A 21281-nucleotide genomic window follows, 5' to 3' on the forward strand; every position below is an offset into this window, starting at 1 on the left:
GCTTTACCTGTGATGGACTAGACTGTATACATTTATAGGGAAATGGTGTTTTCATACCAGGCCATGATGCAACTGTTCAATATTCTCTCCACCACATATCTACAGAAGTTTGTCAAAGTTTTGTAAGACATGCCAAATCTTTGAAAACATTCAAGAAATTAGAGTCGTTGCCTTGCTATCTTTGTAATTGTACAAGTGCTGGATGCAGGAGAGATCCTCTGAAATGATAACACTGAGGAATCTGAAGTTGCTGACACACTCCATCTCCCAATGAGGATTGAATTGTGAAGCTCTGTTTTCCTTCTTCCTGAAGTCAATAATCAGCTCCTTGGTCTTGCTGATATTGAGGTTGTTGTGACACCACTCAGTCAGATTTTCAATCTCACTCCTATATGCTGATTCATCACCACCTTTGATTTGGTTAATGACACTGGTGTCATTGACAAACTTAAATATGGTATTGGAGCTGTGCCTCGCCTCACAGCCATAGATATAAAATGAGTAGAACAGGGGACTAAGCACACAGTTTTATGGTACACCTATGCTGAGGGAGATTGTGGAGGAGGTGTTGATGTTGTTGCCAATCCAAACTGATTGGGGTCTGCAAGTGAGGAATTAAGGATCCAAATGCACAAGGAGGTATTGAGGCCTAGGACTTGAAATTACTGATTAGCTTTGGGAGGTTGACAGTATTGAATGCTGAGCTGTAGTCAATTAAGAGCATCCTGCTGTGTTCCAGGATTGAGTGAAGAGCCAATGAGATGGCATTTGCTGGTGACCTGTTGCAACAGTAGGCACACTGGAGTGGATCCATCATGGAATTATGATGAGGTGGCCATTATGGAGGCTTGGCTGGCACCAGGGCAGGAATGGATTCTCAATATTCCTGGTTCTCAGTGCTTTAAAAGGGATAGAGGGGGGGAAGGGATACTATACAGCTAAAGAAAGTAATGTAATGTAGCAGGATCCTCTTGAGTCAGTATGGGTGGAAGCCAGGAACAGGAAGGGAGCAGTTACTCTACTGTGGGTATTCTGTAGGCCCCCTGGTAGCAGCAAAGATACCGAGGAGCACATTGGGAGGCAGATTTTGGTAAAGTGCAAAAATAACAGGGTTGTTATCATGGGTGACTTTAACTTCCCTAATATTGATTGGCACTTGATTAGTTCCAAGGGTTTAGATGGAGCAGAGTTAAGTGTGTCCAAGATGGATTCCTGTCACAGTATGTTCGCAGGCCGACTAGGGGGAATGCCATACTAGATCTAGTATTAGGTAACGAACCGGGTCAGATCACAGATCTGTCAGTGGGTGAGCATCTGGGGGACAGTGATCACCGCTCCCTGACCTTCAGCATTATCATGGAAAAAGATAGAATCAGAAAGGACAGGAAAATTTTTAATTTGGGAAGGGCAAATTATGAGGTTATAAGGCTAGAACTTGCAGGTGTGAATTGAGATGATGTTTTTGCAGGGAAATGTTCTATGAACATGTGGTCGATGTTTAGTGATCTCTTGCAGGATGTTAGGGATAAATTTGTCCTGGCGAGGAAGATAAAGAATGGTTGGGTGAAGGAACCATGGGTGACAAGTGAAGTGGAAAATCTAGTCAGGTGGAAGAAGGCAGCATACATGAGGTTTAGGAAGCAAGGATCAGATGGGTCTATTGAGGAATATAGGGTAGCAAGAAAGGAGCTTAAGAAGGGGCTGAGGAGAGCAAGAAGGGGGCATGAGAAGGCCTTGGCAAGTAGGGTAAAGGAAAACCCCAAGGCATTCTTCAATTATGTGAACTAAAGATTGACGGGAGTGAAGGTAGGACCGATTAGAGATAAAAGTGGGAAGATGTTCCTGGAGGCTGAGGAAGTGAGCGAGGTCCTCAATGAATACTTCTTTTTGGTATTCACCAATGAGAGGGAACTTGATGATGGTGAGGACAATATGAGCGAGGTTGAAGTACTGGAGCATGTTGATATTAAGGGAGAAGAGGTGTTGGAGTTGTTAAAGTACATTAGGATGGATAAGTCCCCGGGGCCTGACGGAATATTCCCCAGGCTGCTCCACGAAGTGAGGGAAGAGATTGCTGAGCCTCTGTCTAGGATCTTTATGTCCTCGTTGTCCATGGGAATGGCACCAGAGGATTGGAGGGAGGTGAATATTGTCCCCTTGTTCAAAAAAGGTAGTTGGGATAGTCCGGGTAATTATAGACCAGTGAGCCTTACGTCTGTGGTGGGAAAGCTGTTGGAAAAGATTCTTAGGGATAGGATCTATGGGCATTTAAAGAATCATGGTCTGATCAGGGACAGTCAGCATGGCTTTGTGAAGGGCAGATCATGCCTAACAAGCCTGATATTCTTTGAGGAGGTGACCAGGCATATAGATGAGTAGTGCAGTGGATGTGATCTACATGGATTTTAGTAAGGCATTTGACAAGGTTCCACATGGTAGGCTTATTCAGAAAGTCAGAAGGCATGGGATCCAGGGAAGTTTGGCCAGGTGGATTCAGAATTGACTTGCCTGCAGAAAGCAGAGGGTCGTGGTGAAGGGAGTACATTCAGATTGGAGGGTTGTGACTAGTGGTGTCCCACAAGGATCTGTTCTGGGACCTCTACTTTTGTGATTTTTATTAACGACCTGGATGTGAGGGTGGAATGGTGCGTTGGCAAGTTTGCAGACGACACAAAGGTTGGTGGTGTTGTAGATAGTGTAGAGGATTGTCGAAGATTGCAGAGAGACATTGATAGAATGCAGAAGTGGGCTGAGAAGTGGCAGATGGAGTTCAAACTGGAGAAGTGTGAGGTGGTACACTTTGGAAGGACAAACTCCAAGGCAGAGTACAAAGTAAATGGCAGGATACTTGGTAGTGTGGAGGAGCAGAGGGATCTGGGTGTACATGTCCACAGATCCCTGAAAGTTGCCTCACAGGTAGATAGGGTAGTTAAGAAAGCTTATGGGGTGTTAGCTTTCATAAGTTGAGGAATAGAATTTAAGAGATGCAATGTAATGATGCAGCTCTGTAAAACTCCAGTTAGGCCACACTTGGAGTACTGTGTCCAGTTCTGGTAACCTCACTATAGGAAGGATGTGGAAGCATTGGAAAGGGTACAGAGGAGATTTACCAGGATGCTGCCTGGTTTAGCGAATATGGATTATGATCAGAGATTAAGGGAGCTAGGGCTTTACTCCTTGGAGAGAAGGAGGATGAGAGGAGACATGATAGAGGTGTACAAGATATTAAGAGGAATAGACAGAGTGGACAGCCAGCGCCTCTTCCCCAGGGCACCACTGCTCAGTACAAGAGGACATGGCTTTAAGGTAAGGGGAGGGAAAGAGATATTAGAGGAAGGTTTTTCACTCAGAGAGTGGTTGGTGCGTGGGATACACTGCCTGAGTCAGTGGTGGAGGCAGATGCACTAGTGAAGTTTAAGAGACCACTAGACAGGTATATGGAGGAATTTAAGATGGAGGGTTATATGGGAAGCAGGGTTTAAGTTCACATTGTGGGCCGAAGGGGTTGTAATGTGCTGTACTATTCTATGTTCTATGCTTCTCAGGCAGGAGTTGATATTTTTCATCACCAACCTCACAATGGATACAAGTACTGGATGATAGTCATTGACTACCACATTCTTCTTAGGCACTGGTATAATTGAAGCCTGCTTGAAGCAGGAGGGTACCTCTGATTGTTGAGGAGCACAGGTCTTTACTACTGGCCAGATACCCCATCTGGGCTGCATGCTTTCCATGGGTTGACCCTCCTGAAATCACAGGGTCAATCAGGGGCTGTGGAAGTTTGTGAAGATGCCGCCATGGTTTGAAGGTCAAAGCAAACATAAAAGGCATTGAGCACACTGAGAATGAAGCCTTGTTGTCATCTATGTCACATGGTTTCACTGGAGATGATGGCATTCAAGGTCTGCCAGTTGTTGAGCATCCTTCAGTGATTCAAGTTTGGTTAAGAATTGTCACTTTGTATGTGAGATGGCTTTCCAGAAATTGTACCTAGACCTCTTGTACAGATCTAAATGCCTCTGAACAATCCCTCAGCAGCTTGCAGATCTCATGGTTCATTCAGGGCTTCTGGTTAGGGAAGACTATGAATGGTTTTGTGGAGACACACTCATCTATGACTGTTTTTATGGAGTTGGTGACAGCCACAGTGTACTTGTTCATATCCTCTGCTGAGTCCTTGAACACAGCCCCGTCTACTGACCGTCTCTTTCGCAGCCACAGAATTTGCTGTCCGTCCCCCTAACTAGAGTCTCCTATCGTGGTCACTCTGCCTGACTTTACTCTTCTCTGCTGAGCTCAGAGCCAGCCACAGAGCCACAGTGCCACTGGCCTGGCTGCTGCTGCTATACCCTAATAGGTCATCAGACTCGACCCCCAGCAGTATCCAACTGCTTACTCTTCATCTTTTTTTCCCAGTCGTGATGAAAGGTCTTGGCCTGAAATGTTAAATATACTCTTTTCCATTGATGCTGCCTGGCCTGCTGTTCCACCAGCATTTTGTGGTCACCCATCTACTATCTGAAGCCTGCACTCTGAGTGTGACCACCTCAGTAAGAGACTCATTTATGAAGTTTTCAGCTTCCTGGATGATCCTGAATTCATCCAGTTCTATTTCCTTGACCTTGTCAGCTGATGTTGGTACACTTCTTTTAGATGTAGTCAAGCAGGGAGACAGTTGGGGACCCTGAAACCCCACATCTCACAGGAGTTGCATTCCACTGCTTGAACTACCTTACTCTAACTTCTCAAAAGTTCTAGCCTGTGCCTGTTCTTGCCTAGGACTGTTGAGCTGAAGCCTGACTACTCTAAAACTGCCCACTCACACAATGGTCACTCCAACATGACAAGCCAGGCCATGAATAACATTACTGCTAAAACGCTGGCAATCCACACTGTGGTCTCTCAAAATCGATTAGCATGAGATTTTCTGTTGTATTTGTGCCATTATTAGCCAGGAATGTTGCACATACATCCCTGATATCAACAGCCAATTGTCCGTGGTAAAACTATCAAGGAGCTTCAGAGACTCTGCATTTTTGAATTTCAGTAAGATTTATGCTGTTCTCTACAGGACAAAGAGGAAGGAGTGTGAAAGTTGTGGTAAAGACAAAGATAGCCTGGGGCAGTTATAGTCAAGTGAGATCTCTGGAGACACCTCTACTTACTACAGATAAGATAGGCTGGAGTGACTGCGGCAATGTGCATTCAAGGCAGGCAAGTGAGACCTCTATAGTGAGACTTTCCCAGATATGTCTTCCTGAAACAGCCTCCCTTTACACAATAAAGGGTGCCAGAGACAAACAAGATTACAGAAAGATGTGAAACTTACCCAACTAAGAGTCTATTGTTTACTAATTTCAAATTATCATCAGCTATCTGCTTGAAGTTTCGATTGACTAACACCTCTATTGTGAATGGTGATTAATCTTGTGAGGAATTAATTCAAACATGTACAATTTACAATGATCAATAACCATAAGCCAATTCTGTATAAAACTAGCAGTTTTCTGTTCAGACTTCAGAACAGTGTGGGTGTCAGGGGCCATGCTGTTCTTCTTCTGCACAAGTAACGTAAAAGGAATACCTGAGCCATATGTGTGCATGTATTCTAGGCCCAGTTATTTCATATTACTAACAGCAGCCACACTTACCAACAACTGCTTGAAGTTCAACATATTGGGAGGCAATGAATCATGTTGTTAGAAAGCCTCAACACATTTAAAAAGTACCTGTTTGAATACTTATCTCATAACATCAAAGGATGCAGGGCAAGAGACAAGACATAGGAATGGCGAAGTATCTTGGACCCTTGACACTAAGGTCTTCCACCTTGCAGTCAATTTGTAGGCTTTTATTTATTTATTAAGAATATACACAATGGCTCTCAAAATGCCTCATATATTCTCCTAATCCTGATCTGGTTTGCAGTAGCTCATGGCCACTGTCCAACAAGTCAAAACCTTATATAAATCCCTACTCCCTTTGTGAATATCGCTACCAATGCTCAGGGGTAGAAAGGGAACAAAGTGGTTGTGTAAAATAAGATTATTCTAGTTCCATGCTGTGCTGTGTGGAGAGAAGTTGAACAACAAGTTTCAGTATAGAAATTATTTCTGCTGTTCATCAATTAGAAAAAGTTATTAGAAAGACACTTCATAATGTTTAACAATTGTTTTATTTGTTTCCTGTGTATAGAAAAATCTAATACTCAAGTTCCCTTTGGGTGAATAATAATTGCCTGTATATCCATTACATTGGTACTTGTCAGGCCTGTTACAATTAGATCGGCTCCTTTATTGAACTTGGTAAAGAAAGTAAATGAATCGTTGTTATTTAAAAAGTCCTCTACATTAAGCCCTTCAAGGGAGGCTTTTTCAACTAGTTTTGGGTAAGCAAATGCCCCAGCAGCATCAGTAGGTCCATCTTGTCCATCAGTTCCAGCACTAAGGAAAACAATCTCATACTCTGTTAAGGGATCCTGTGGAATGCTTGATTTTGCTTGATACAGTTCCAAGGCCACATGCAAGGCTAACTCCTGATTTCGGCCTCCTTTCCCTTTACCCAGCAGACGAACCGTGGTTTCACCTCCTGCCAAAAGACATATCGGTTTCCCTGAACTCAGCGCATTTTCTAAGAGCTCCAAACAGCTGTCCAATTGGAAATCAGGAAGTTTCAAGTTTTCAATGATCTGCAGCAGCTCACCTTTCACACTAGTTGCCTGCACACACACTGGACTGTGAGCTGCCAGAGCTGAGCATACATATTTGACCATAAGACCGTACAGTCTGGCCACAGTCCTCACATCTCCATTCATTCCAGTGGACAGGATACAACTCTCGTAACCCAAGTGCTCAGATTTGCATTTTGCTTCCTCTAAGGCAATTTTATTTGATCCCACAATAAAATTAAAAACATGAGCAAAATCTTGTAATTCCTCTTGGTCCATTCTTGTGTTAGGCTGGGATAGAATTTCTTTCACAGACCTTGGTATGGATGATAATAAGTGGTATTTTGACAAAATTTTGCAACTGTCTTCTTTACTTTGCAGGTTCGCTACAGTCGGGCCACTAGCTATGGACTCCAAATTGTCGCCAATAACATCCGACAGGACTAGGCTCACCACCTGTCAAATAGACAATCATATTTTATACCCCTGGCTATTTTAATCCATTGCAGAAGCAAATCTGATAAACACGTTCTATTAAAAGTCAGAAACTTTTTCAATTCAAAGTGTAATAGAACAGAACACTACAGCACAGTCCAAACCTTTTGACCCATATCGTTGTACTAACTTTTTTAGCTACTCTAAGACCAATCTAACCCTTCCCTCCTATATAGCCCTCCATTTTTTGATGTATAAGCCTATCTGAAAGTGTCTCTGATGTATCTGCCTAAAATATTAATTACAAAGTTTCTTTCAAAGATTAATATCTCTGACCAAAAACTACATGCTGTAACTATTTTTGACAATATTTATTGTTGAATCAAGATTAAATGTAGGGCAATTATTCAAGTATACCTTTTACTGAGATTACAATTACTGAGAATGTTTGATGTTTACTGGAGTTGAACTTTTACATAATCTGTTATTTTAAGCACACTTAATGCAAGTAAGAGAGTACAGAACACTGGGTATGTAATTGCAACAAGTATTCCAAATCATCCTTGTGCAGATTCCACTGTGAGATGGTGTCAATTAAGTGAAATGATCGGACTAAAAAAGGGGTGCATCTGAAATTAGAATATGAAGCAGCAAACAAAACTACACTCACTCAGAACCTCCTGTACCTAATAAAGTGGCCACTAAGTGCATGTTTGTAGTCGACTACTGCTGCAGCCCATCCACTTCAAGGTTTGACATGTTGTGCATTCGAACGTGCTCTTCTTCAACACATGGTTATTTGAATTACTGTCACCTTCCTGTTAGTTTGAACCAGTCTGGCCATTCTACTCTGACCTATCTATTTTCACCCACAGCACTGTGGCTCACTGGATGTCTTTTTTCCTACACTGTTCTCTGTAAATTCTGTATGTCAAAATCCCAGGAGGTCAACAGTTGAGATCCTCAAACCACCCTGTCTAACACCCACCATCATCCCACAGTCAAAATCACTTGGATCACATTTCTTCCCCTTTCTAATGTTTCATCGGAATAACAACTGTACCTTTTGACCATGTCTGCATGCTTTTATGCTTTGAGTTGCTGCCACATGATTAGCTGATCAGATATTTTTATTAATGAGCAAGTGTTCAGGTGTACCTAATAAACATGGCCACTGAGTGCATCTGTTACCTTAAAGGCACTTAATGGAAGTACAGAACTGAGTGTGGAATTGAGCAAGAGTGTAGGAGAATGAGGGGAGACTTGATAGAGGTATTCTAAATTATGAGCAGTATAGGTATGGAAAATGCAAGCAGGTTTTTCCACTGAAGTTGGGTGAGACTAGAACTAGAGAGTAGGTCAAAGGTAAAACATGAAAAGTTTAAGAAGTTCCTGGGGGTTCCGGTGATGTCATTGTCCAGAATGGCAGCTTCAAATAATAGCTCCTCTGGAAAAACACTTATTTTGCCTCGTTAATCCACCAAATACAAGATTTCTCAAAAATTCTTAACTCGTAAGGGGGGCAAAGAATGGGGAAAAGGAATGGAGATGAAAAAAAAGCATGACTGCGGAGCCTGTGGACGAGGGGGTTACAATGAGTGACTTTCCTACACGAGCGCATGGTAGTGATGCTGACACTGGGCCTCGTTCAGATGAAGTGGCAAATTTAGTAAAAATTCTGGAAGAGATATGGGGATTCCAAAAGGACATAAAACAACAATTAAATGATATTTAGTCAGAGCTCACCAACGTTAATCAAAAAATAGCGGTGGTAGAGACACAAATTAAAAAGGTGGAAGATCACGTTCAAAACATGGAACGGATATTATGTAAGATGATAAAAGTATTAAATCAACAGGAAAATAAGCTACTCGATCAAGAAGGAAGATCTTGACGTAAGAATATCAGGATATATAATATTCCCGAAGGAGCAGAGGGGTTGTCTATGGTGGAGTTTGTAGAAAAGTTACTACAGGACACACTGGAGATCCTCTCAACTATGGTAGTTGAAACTGAGAGAGTATACTGCGCACTCGCCCCAAGGCCCTCTGGAGACAGGGAAGAGAGGCCATGGTCAATAGTAATTAGATTCCTTCGGAACAAAACTAAAGCAGAGATTCTGCACAAGGCCTGGGGAAAGAAGGTATTTTTGAATGGGAAATTAATATATTTTGATCAGGATTACCCCCTGCGGTCCTGCAGAAATGTAAGGAATATTCTGAAGCGAAGCGAGTATTAAAGCAAAGAAAGATTAGATTCCAGACTCTGTACCTTGCTAAACTGTGAGTGTTTTATGAAGATGGGATGCAGGTGAATCAGACAATGGAAGGGGCGACTGCAGACATGAGGGACAGAGGATTGCCCGTCAGTGTGATCAAATCGAGGGAAAGCCTGGCTGAGCAGCTATCCCGCTCTGTTCGGGAAATAGTGAGAGAATCGAGAAAGTAGGGGATGGGAGGAGGGCGAAAGAAGAATATCAGGAAGGGATCATGAGTTTTCAGAAGACAGCCCTCACTCCCTCCAAAAGAGTCATAACGTCTGACTAATTTCAAAAGTGTTGATAAGCTAAACAGAAGCACAGATAGATGGTGCTGTATTTATCTCAAGAAGGACATATTACAATGTGGATTTTATATAACTCAATTATTTTATTTTTTATTCATTCTTTCACTCCTTTTTCCCCACCTAAATGACAAAACCATATATATATTTATATAGGAGGAATACACAGAGAAGTCTTTTCTGTGTAATGGACGTAGATTTTTCCACTTACTTTTATAGGTACTGCAGTGGTAGCCCTCAACTCACAGGTAGGAGAGGCTATCCCCCATGGCTAGATGTTTCCTCAAGCTCAACTCTGGGTCATTTACTAGAGACCTCAGCCTTGGAATCTCACCTTTGTTACCTTTTTTCTCATTCACGTTTCTTGATTCTTATTTGTTCAGAGTAATCGATTAAGTTTTATTCTGCTAATTTCAATGATATACTGACAGTTAAGTACACATGGCTAAGGACAAAGTAAAATTCATTTCCTTTCATGTCAATAGGCTGTTAAATTCAATCAAACACAGTAAAATTCTATCAAAAATTAAGAAAGAACAAGTCCATGTAGTATATTTACAGGAAACTCACTTAAGTGATAATGAGCCTGGAAAACTAAAGAGAATGGGCTTCACTAATTAGTTTTTCTCCTCATATAAACCAGGACATAGGAGAGGAGTTGCTATTCTCATCTCAAGCAAACTAAATTTTGAAGAAGTATTCAAAATGGGAGATAAGGAGGGTAGGTATATTCTGGTTAGGGGAAAATATAGACGGAAATTCAGTTACTCTATTGAATATATACGCACCCCCAGGAAGTGATATTAGTTTCTTCCAGAAAATTACTAATATTATAGTAACAGAAACAGAAGGTTTCTTGATATGTGGGGGAGACTTAAATTTACAATTACAACCAAGCTTAGACTCTTCCAATAGAAAAACCTATGAAACAATGTCCTTACATAAGAAAGTTAACACACTTTTTGAGGATGTTGGTCTAACTGATATATGGAGGGACCTTTCCCCAACGGAAGGGATTACACTCACTATTCTGCCCCCCATTCTGTATATTCAAGAACAGACTATTTCATAACATTTGGAAAGACAAAATAAACACCTGTGGAATTGGGACAATAGATGTAAGTGACCATGCACCTATATATTTATCTGTTGATTTTGACCTACAACCAAAGAATACTGTTTGGAAACTAAATTCAAGTCTACTCAGTGATTCCTATTTTAAGGAACAAATTAAAAAAGAAATTGGTCTTTATTTAGAATGATAATGGAGAAGTTTCACTTCCCATTCTATGGGATACTCTGAAGGCTGTCTAAAGAGGGAAAATTATAGCAGTATCTTTGTACAAGAGAAAAAAAGGAATAAAACATTAGAGGAATTACAAAATAAGCTGAAGGAATTAGAAAAAAAACACAAACTGAGTTTGGCACAATATACATTAGAGGAAATTTTTAACAAATAGGAATGAAATCAATAGTTTGGCGACACAAGATACCAGGAAAAATATAATAGACAATAGACAAGAGGTGCAGAAGTAGACCATTCAGCCCCTCGAGTCTGCACCGCCATTCTGAGATCATGGCTGATCATTCACTATCAATACCCAGTCCCTGCCTTGTCCCCATATCCCTTGATTCCCCTAACCATCAGATATCTATCTAGCTCCTTCTTGAAAGCATCCAGAGAATTGGCCTCCACCATCTTCCGAGGCAGTGCATTCCACACCTCCACAACTCTCTGGGAGAAGAAGCTCTTCCTCAACTCTGTTTTAAATAACTGACCTCTTATTCTCAATCCATGCCCTCTGGTACTGGACTCTCCCAACATCTGGAACATATTTCCTGCCTCAATCCTATCAAATCCTTTAATTATCTTAAACGTTTCAATCAGATCCCCTCTCAATCTCCTCAATTCCAGTGTGTACAAGCCCAATCTCTCCAATCTCTCTGCGTAAGACAGCCCTGCCATCCCAGGAATCAACCTAGTGAATCTACGCTGCACTTCCTCAATTGCCAGAATGTCCTTCCTTAAACCTGGAGACCAAAACTGTACACAATATTCCAGGTGTGGTCTCACCAGGGCCCTGTACAAATGCAAAAGAACATCCTTGCTCTTGTATTCAATTCCCCTTGTAACAAAGGCCAACATTCCATTTGCCCTCTTCACTGCCTGTTGCACTTGCTCATTCACCTTCATTGACTGGTGAACTAGGACTCCTAGGTCTCTTTGCATTTCTCCCTTACCTAACTCTACACCGTTCAGACAATACTCTTGTTCCTGCTTCAGTGGATAACTTCACATTTATTCACATTGAATGACATCTGCCAAGTATTGGCCCACTCATCCAGCCTATCCAAGTCTCCCTGTATTCTGAAACAGAGACACTATGAAAGTGGATCTAAATCTACGAAAATACTGGCATGGAAACTGAAAAAAAATTGCAGAAAATACAATTTATAGAATTAGGGATCCAAGAACAAAAGTGATAAAAAATAGGCTGTGAAATTCAAGAAGCTTTTGAAGTGATTTATAAAACTCTATATTCCAAAGTTCCAGGGGGAAGCACAACCCAAATTGACACCTACCTTAATTCTATAGAGTTACCCACTTTAAGCAAAGAACAAAATAGAACGATGACTGCTGACATAACTGAAGGTGAACTAAAAGCTGCAATTAGTAGGCTTAAATTAAGCAAGTCACCAGGATCAGATGGGTATATGGCAGAGAGATATAAAGAACTTAAAAATGAGTTCATTCCTGTTTTGCTCCCCACACTGTACTGGGATCTAAAAAAAGGCACAAATGCCGCCCAGCTGGAAGGAGGCAATAATCTCAGCTATACCAAAAGAAGGCAAAGATGAAATGAAATGTGGGTCATTTAGACCAATATCCATTCTTAATGTAGATTATAGATTATTTACCTCCATCATGGCCAAACGATTAGAAGAATTTCTACCCACACTGATACATAATGATCAGACAGGTTTTATACAAAAACCCTAAACACAAGACAATATATGAAGGAAACTTCACATTATGGATCATATACAAAAAAATAAAATTGACGCAATAGTGATAAGCATGGATGCTGAAAAGACATTTGATTCAGTTAATTGGAATTTTCTTTACAGAGTTTTACATAGATTTGGTTTACATGACACAATTATTAAAACTATACAGGCACTATATAAAAAGAATATAAACTAGAGGGAGATATTGCAATTCTGAAATGGTGTGCATATGACCTGGATTTTACGCCGAATAAATTGGATGCTAGATTTAATGACTGGACAGCCAAAGGAATAGCGGTTCTTTGCAATATAATGAAAGAAGGAACACTGTTCAGTTTTGAAATACTTAAAAAGAAACACCTATTAGAAAAACAAGACTTCTATTGTTATTTGCAGATGCGACGGTATGTTCATAGGAGGGTTAAAAATGTAACCAAGGCAAGTGCATGTTTGATAGAACTGTTTAGAAAAGCATATAATTCAGATAATGGTAGTGAAATTATTTCAAACTCGTATAAGGGTTTGTCAAATCTTAAAACACATTTGATTTCATACATTAAAACAAAATGGGAGAAGGAAGGAGGGATAATTATATCTGAGGAAGAATGGTCAATAATATGGAGGTATCAATGGAAGTGTACCAGTTCACAGAAATGGAGGGAGTTTGGATGGAAAGACTTGATAAGATATTTTATTACACCCTCTCAGAAATCCCATTATGACAGTAACCTCCCTGATTGCTGAAGAGATTGTGAAAATCAAAATGCAAATCATTATCATATTTTCTGGGATTGCCCCGTTATCAAAGACTATTGGAGGGGGATACACAATGCCCTACAAGACATCTTTAAATGTAAAATACCCTTGGAGAGTAGGACCATATATTTTGGATATATACCTCAAGAATGGTTGAAAAGAGATAAATATTTAATGAATATACTGTTGGTGGCTGGTAAAAAGACTCTTACTAGGAAATGGTTATCACAGGAGAGCCCAACTTTAAATGCATGGATGGAAATACCTCAGATAAATATTATGTAGAGATTTGTGACAAATATGAATATATGATATATATGTACAGTGTTTGAAATACATCTTATGGAAATGTTTGTTTGATGATGAACTTCAAAAAAACATTACAAACAAGGTAAAGTTCAAGAAGCTCCTGAGACAGAACTTCTTCACTCAGAGTGTGGAACAAGCTGCCAGTGCAAGTGCTGGCAATTTCACCACTTAAGAAAACTTTGGATAGGTACGTGGATAGGAGGGAAATGGAGGGCTGCAGGCAGATGGGACTGGGGAGGTTAATAGTTTAGCACAAACAAGATGGGCTGAAGGGCCTGTATTTGTGCTGTGGTATTGTTTAACTCTATGACTTCCAAGTATTTACAATCATCCTTGTACAATTCCAGTATGAGATGGTGTCTATAAACTGAAATCATTGGACCAGAAAGGGGCACACCTAATATTAGAATATAAAGCAGCATACAAAAGTAAGTTGTGTTGGAGGGGCTGTCTATAACTACAAAGTGTTCAGTTACATAAAATACTCTGCTCAAGTTCAGGGTGACATCTGAGCAACTGGTATCTTTAGGTGATGACATGTCCTTAAAGATTAAAGATGAAAACAATTAGTTTTATTTGACACATGTACATCAAAATACACAGTGAAATGCATCATGTGTGTAGAATCAAATCAATGAGCATTGTGCTGAGCAGCTCAGAAGTTCGTAAGTTCTGGTGGCAACTTAGCATGCCCACTAATACAGTTAACCCTAACCGTACAACTTTTGGATTGTGGGACAAAACCAGGAAGAAACTGATAAAGTCACAGGGCAGAACATATAAACCTCTTATAAACAGCGCTGGGAATTGAACTACTTCTGTCTGTAAAGCAACTACAGTAACCACTGCACAGTAAAATAGGGATTTACTGCTCCTTGCATCTTCAATGAATTAGGAAATGAAAATAAGAGGCAACTTAGTTAGATTTTATAAAACTACATATAAATATCAACAGACTGTTCTATCTTCCCTGACGTTTTGATTTTGGTCTCTAGTTAAGGTGCTAATAACTGCATGTACTTCTGGGGCTCTTAATTATGGACTATATGATTTAGGATTGTTGGATTCTTATGCTTTTGCAGTTTAAAGGTTCTTCAGAAGTCAATAATGTACAAAACTTGTTGCCTACGATTAAGTGTTATAAGAGTGGAAAACAAACATAAACGAGGAGCTGAGAGAACAACCAAAAAAGCAGTTGTGGTATATATATACACACACATACACATATAAATAAAAACTACAAACAAGGATAGGAAAGTTAGGAATGATTGATGGCTCTGGGCCTGGACTCGCTGAAGTTTTGGAGAATGAGGGAGGATCTCATTGATACCTATCAGATATTGAAAGGCCTAGAGAGAGTGGATGTGGAAAGGATGTTTCCTATAGTGGAAGAGTCTAGGACCAAAGAACAGTCTCAGAACACAAAGATATCCCTTTAGAACAAAGATGAGGAAGATTTGTTTTGCCAGAGGGTGGTGATTTTATGGAATTCACTGCCACAGACAGCTGTGGAGGCCAGGTCATTAGGTATATTGAAATTGGAGGTTGATAGGTTCTTGATTGGCAAGGATGTCAAAGGTTATGGGAAGAAGGAAGAAGAATGGGGTTGAAAGCAATAATAAAATGCTTGAACAGATCCAATGGCCTAATATGGCCTAATTCTGCTTCTACATCTTATTAAATACAAGTACAACTCCACACGTAATTCCAACAGGATGCCCTCCTTAACAAATAATGACACGGAGATAACATGGAAAATGTTTTTGACATGATGATTGGATGGTTCTTTTGAAATGGTACCAGGAGTGGGCACTTCTAATTGAAGGCAAAAATTCTGATTTAATACCTAGAGGATGTCCTAGCTTTCGAACAGATTGATTGAAAATATTGTCTTGTACAGAATATGTGACTGCTTTCTGAGTGAGCATGTTTCCAGAGACAGAAGAATAAGCCACGAGTAATTAAGATAATGAGAAATGATGAGTATAAGTCTATAAGAACCACACTGCTCTTAGATGGCTAGAATCTAGTCAATACTTTAAGTTTTGTGTTTATGCTTAAAAGACTAAGGTAATTAGCTGCTAATTTTGCAGTCTCGGGGACATTCCCTGAGAGAAGTGGAGAGTTTAATCAAATTGAACACAGACTATTTTCCTTGGCCTCCTAGCATCAGAGAGAATATTGTATGTTGTGAGTGTTCATTCCAATGAGAAGGAAGGATTCAAAGAGGGGGAAGGGGCCACAGTGGTTGACAAAGGAAGTCAGAGATTGTATAGCATTAAAGAAAAAGAAGTATGACAGGGCTAAGATGAGTAGGAATACAGATGATTGGGAAAGTTTTAAGGAACAGCAGATCTTAACTGAAAAAGCAATACGGAGAGAAAAAATCAGGTATGAGCTCAGTCTAGCCAGGAATATAAAAGGGGATAGCAAAAGCTTTTTTAGCTATGTGAAGAGAAAGAAGATAGTTAAGAACAATGTTGGCCCCTTGAAGAATGAATTGGGAGAAATTGTTATGGGAAACAGGGAAATGGCAACAGAATTTAATGCGTACTTTAGATCTGTCTTCACCAGGGAGGACACAAGCAATCTCCCAGATGTATGGATGGGCCAGGGTCATAAGATGTCAGAGGAATTGAGACAGATTGACATTAGGAAAGAAATTGTGATGAGTAGACTGATAGGACTGAAGACTAATAAATCCCCGGGTCCAGATGGTCTGCATCCGAGGGTTCTAAAAGAGGTGGCTCAGGAAATTGCGGATGCATTGGTAATCATTTTCCAATGTTCCTTAGATTCAGGATCAGTTCCTGAAGATTGGAGAGTGGCTAATGTTATCCCACTTTTCAAGAAGGGAGGGAAGGAGAAAACGGAGAACTATCACCCTGCCTAATGTCAGTTGTGGGGAAGATGCTTGAATCCATTATTAAGGACGAAATAGTGGCACATCTTGATGGCAGAAATAGGATTAGGCCGAGCCAGCATGGATTTACCAAGGGCAAATCATGCTTGACTAATCTGTTGGAGTTTTTTGAGGGTGTAACAAGGATGTTAGACGAGGGTAAGCCAGTGGATGTAGTGTACCTAGATTTTCAGAAGGCATTTGATAAGGTGCCACATAGGAGATTGGTGAGTAAAATCAGAGCTCATGGCATTGGGGGCAGGGTTTCAACATGGATAGAAAACTGGTTGGCAGATAGAAAGCAAAGGGTAGCAGTGAATGGGTGTTTCTCGGACTGGCTGGAGGTGACTAGTGGGGTACCACAGGGCTCTGTATTGGGACCACAGCTCTTTACGATTTATGTCAACGATTTAGATGAGGGCATTGAAAACTAAATAAGCAAGTTTGCTGACGATACTAAACTGGGTGGCAGTGTGACATGCGAAGAGGACGTTAGGAGAATACAGGGAGACTTGGATAGGCTGGGTGAGTGGGCAGATACTTGGCAGATGTCATTCAATGTGAATAAATGTGAAGTTATCCACTTTGGAAGCAGGAACAAGAGTATTGTCTGAACGGTGTAGAGTTAGGTAAGGGAGAAATGCAAAGAGACCTAGGAGTCCTAGTTCATCAGTCAATGAAGGTGACTGAGCAAGTGCAACAGGCAGTGAAGAGGGCAAATGGAATGTTGGCCTTTGTTACAAGGGGAATTGAGTACAAGAGCAAGGATGTCCTTTCGCATTTGTACAGGGCCCTGGTGAGACCACACCTGGAATATTGTGTACAGTTTTGGTCTCCAGGTTTAAGGAAGGACATTCTGGCAGTGCAGCGTAGATTCACTAGGTTGATTCCTGGGATGGCAGGGCTGTCTTACGCAGAGAGATTGGAGAGATTGGGCTTGTACACACTGGAATTGAGGAGATTGAGAGGGGATCTGATTGAAACGTTTAAGATAATTAAAGGATTTGATAGGATTGAGGCAGGAAATATGTTCCAGATGTTGGGAGAGTTCAGTACCAGAGGGCATGGATTGAGAATAAGAGGTCAGTTATTTAAAACAGAGTTGAGGAAAAACTTCTTCTCCCAGAGAGTTGTGGAGGTGTGGAATGCACTGCCTCGGAAGACGGTGGAGGCCAATTCTCTGGATGCTTTCAAGAAGGAGCTAGATAGATATCTGATGGATAGGGGAATCAAGGGATATGGGGACAAGGCAGGGACTGGGTATTGATAGTGAATGATCAGCCATGATCTCAGAATGGCGGTGCGGACTTGAGGGGCCAAATGGTCTACTTCCGCACCTATTGTCTATTGTCTATTGAGTGAACAGTGCTATTGGTCAGAAACTCATTCAAAGCTTAATAATCAATGAACTTACAACCTGAAACACACATAAAGGATACGTACCTGTGCAGGGTATGCAGATCTTGCCAAACCTCCACCCTTCAGCAGAGAGAGGGACTTGCGAACGGTGTTGAGTTCCACAATAGTTGCACCTTTAGAGGCAAGATCTTTTGTCAGGTACAGTTTCTCTTCCAAAGTGACAGGAGGGATTGGTGCTGGTAATAAAGCAGATCCTCCTCCTAAAGAAACAAGTTTTTAAAATAGTTTGGGATGTAAATCTCCAGCACAAGATGAGCAAAGCATAAAATTCACACAACTTCAAAGTTCAAAGTAAATTTATTATCTATGTGTATGTGTATATATATATATATACGCGTGCGCGTACACACACACACACACACACACACACACACACACACACACACACACACACACACACACACACACACACATCTAACCAGGGATTCTTTTTCTTGTGGACATTACAATGGCACAAATCGGGAACTGGCTGAAGTTGACTGGAAAGGGATATTTGCAGGAAGGATAGCAGAGCAGCAATGGCTGGATTTTCTGAGAAAAATGAGGGAAGTGCAAGATAGATATATTCCAAATAAGAAATTTTCAAAGAGAAAAAGGACACTACCATGGCCAATAAGTGAAGTCAGAGCCAAAGTAAAAGCAAAAGAGAGGGCATACAAGGAAGCCAGAGCTAGTGGGAAGATAGAGGATTGAGAAGCTTTTAAAAACTTGCAGAAGGAAACTAAGAAGGTCATTCAGAAGGAAAAGATGAATTATGAGAGGAAGCTGGCGACTAATGTCAAAGAAGATACTAAAAGCTTTTTTAAGAATATAAAGGGTAAAAGAGAGTCGAGGGTATCAGTCTTCACAGTGGAACATGTCTGCTGTATACCGGACATTCAATAGTGTCAGGGAAGTGAAGTTTGTGCAGTGAAAATTACGACTAAAAAGGAAGCTTAATGGTCTGAGAGTGGATAAATCTTCTAGACCTGATGGAATGCACCCTCTGGTTCTGAAGGAAGTAGCTGAAGAGACTGCTGAGGCATTAACGATGATCTTTCAAGAATCCATAGATTCTGGCATTGTATCAGATGACTGGAAAATTGCAAATGCTACTCCGTTATTTAAGAAGGGTGGGAGGCAGCAGAAAGGAAACTATAGACCTGTTAGCCTGACATCGGTGGTTGGGAAGTTGTTGGAATCGATTGTTAGGGGTGAGAATACAGAGTACCTGGAGGCACATGACAAAATAGGAAAATCCTGCCTGACAAGCCTACTGCAACTCTTTGAGGAAATTACAAGCAGGGTAGACAAAGAAGGTGTAGTAGACATGGCGTACTTGGATGTTCAGAAGGCCTTTGAAAAAGTGCCGCACATGAGGCTGCTTAGCAAGATAAGAGCCCATGGAATTACAGGGAAGTTACTAGCTTGGGTGCAGCATTGGCTGGTCGGCAGAAAACAGAGTGGGAATAAAGGGATCCGATTCTGACTGGCTGCTGGTCACCAGTGGAGTTCCACAGGGGTCGGTGTTGGGACTACTGCTTTTTATGAACTATGTCAAAGGTTTGGATTATGGTATTAATGGATTTGTGGTTAAATTTGCCAATGATACAAAGATAGGTGGAGGAGTGGGTAGTGTTGAGGAAACAGAGAGCCTGCAAAGAGACTTAGATAGTTTAGGGGAATGGGCAAAGAAGTGGCACATGAAATACAATGTTGGAAAGTGTATGGTCATGTACTTTGGTGTAAGAAATAAACTGGCAGACTATTATTTAGATGGGGAGAGAATTCAAAATGCAGAGATGCAAAGGGACTTGTGAGTCCTTGTGCAGGATACCCTGAAAGTTAACCTCCAGGTTGAGTCAGTTGTGAAGAAGGTGAATGCAATGTTGGCATTCATTTCTAGAGGTATAGAATATAAGAGCAGGGATGTGATGTTGAGGCTCTATAAGGCACTCGTGAAACCACACTTGGAGTATTGTGTGCAGTTTTGGTCTCCTTACTTTAGAAAGGATATACTGACATTAGAGAGGGTTCGAGAAGATTCATGAGAATGATTCCAGGAATGAAAGGGTTACCACATGAGGAATATCTGGCAGCTCTTGGGCTGTATTCCCTGGAGTTCAGGAGAATGACAGGGGATCTCATAGAAACACTCCAAATGTTAAAAGGCCTGAACAGATTAGATATGGCAAAGTTATTTCCCATGGTAGGGGATTCTAGGATAAGAGGGCATGCTTCAGGATTGAAGGACGTCCTTTTAGAATTGAGATGCGGAGAAATTACTTCAGTCACAAGGTGTTAAATCTGTGAAATTTGTTGCCTTGAGTAGCTATGGAGGCCAAGTCATTGTGTGTATATAAGGCAGAGGTAGATAGGTTCTTGATTAGCCAGGGCATCAAAGGATATAGGGTGAAAGCAAGGGAGTGGGGATGACTAGAAGAATTGGATCAGCCCAAGATTGAATGGCGGAGCAAACTCGATGGGCCGAATGGCCTACTTCTGCTCCTCAGCAAGAATGATGAGTCAGCGTACAGCAAGGAGATGCAGCAGCTAACGGACTGGTGCAGAGCCAACAACCTGTCTCTGAATGTGAACAAAAGAGATGGTTGTTGACTTCAGACCACTCTCCACTGAACATTGACAGCTCCTCTGTTGAGATTGTTAACAGCACCAAATTTCTTGGTGTTTACCTGGTGGAGAATCTCACCTGGTCTCTCAACACCAGCTCCATAGCCAAGAAAGCCCAGCAGCGTCTCTACTTTCTGTGAAGGCTGAGAAAACTCCATCTCCCACCCCCCATCCTCACCACATTCTACAGAGGATGTATCGAGAGTATCCTGAGCAGCTGCATCGCTGCCTGGTTCGGGAATTGCACCTTCTTAGATCACAAGACCCTGCAGCGGATAGTGAGGACAACTGAGAAGATCATTGGGGTCTCTCCTCCCTGCTGTTACAGACATTTACACCACATGCTGCACCTGCAAAGCTAACAGCATTGTGAAGGACCCTACACATCCCTTATACAAACTCTTCTCCCTTCTGCCATCTGGCAAATGGTACCAAAGCATTTGGGCTCTCACAACCAGACTGTGCAACAGTTTCTTCCCCCCAAGCCATCAGACTCCTCAATACCCAGAGTCTAGACTGACATCAACATCATTTATTATTATATTGAAATTTGTCCTCTACTGTGCCTATTGTCCTGTTTATTATTTAATTATTGTACTGCCCTGCACT

The 21281-nt window shown here is 41.2% G+C and overlaps 1 protein-coding gene across 2 annotated transcripts in view; it reads right to left on the reverse strand.

Annotated features, from left to right (window-relative positions):
* Positions 1 to 6159: 6159 nt before the first annotated feature.
* The window catches only part of glyctk (glycerate kinase), a 59063-nt gene continuing 43941 nt past the window's right edge, over positions 6160 to 21281 (reverse strand). For both annotated transcript variants that reach the window (XM_059944566.1, XM_059944565.1), the window contains exons 4-5: positions 18087 to 18262; positions 6160 to 7126 (exon numbers count right to left, since the gene is read on the reverse strand). In XM_059944566.1, the coding sequence (XP_059800549.1) occupies positions 6212 to 7126; positions 18087 to 18262 (1091 nt within the window). In that variant the 3' untranslated portion in view covers positions 6160 to 6211. The remainder of the gene's footprint in view (positions 7127 to 18086; positions 18263 to 21281) is intronic.

This window comes from Hypanus sabinus, chromosome 19 (assembly GCF_030144855.1).
Source record: "Hypanus sabinus isolate sHypSab1 chromosome 19, sHypSab1.hap1, whole genome shotgun sequence".
Lineage (NCBI taxonomy): Eukaryota > Metazoa > Chordata > Chondrichthyes > Myliobatiformes > Dasyatidae > Hypanus > Hypanus sabinus.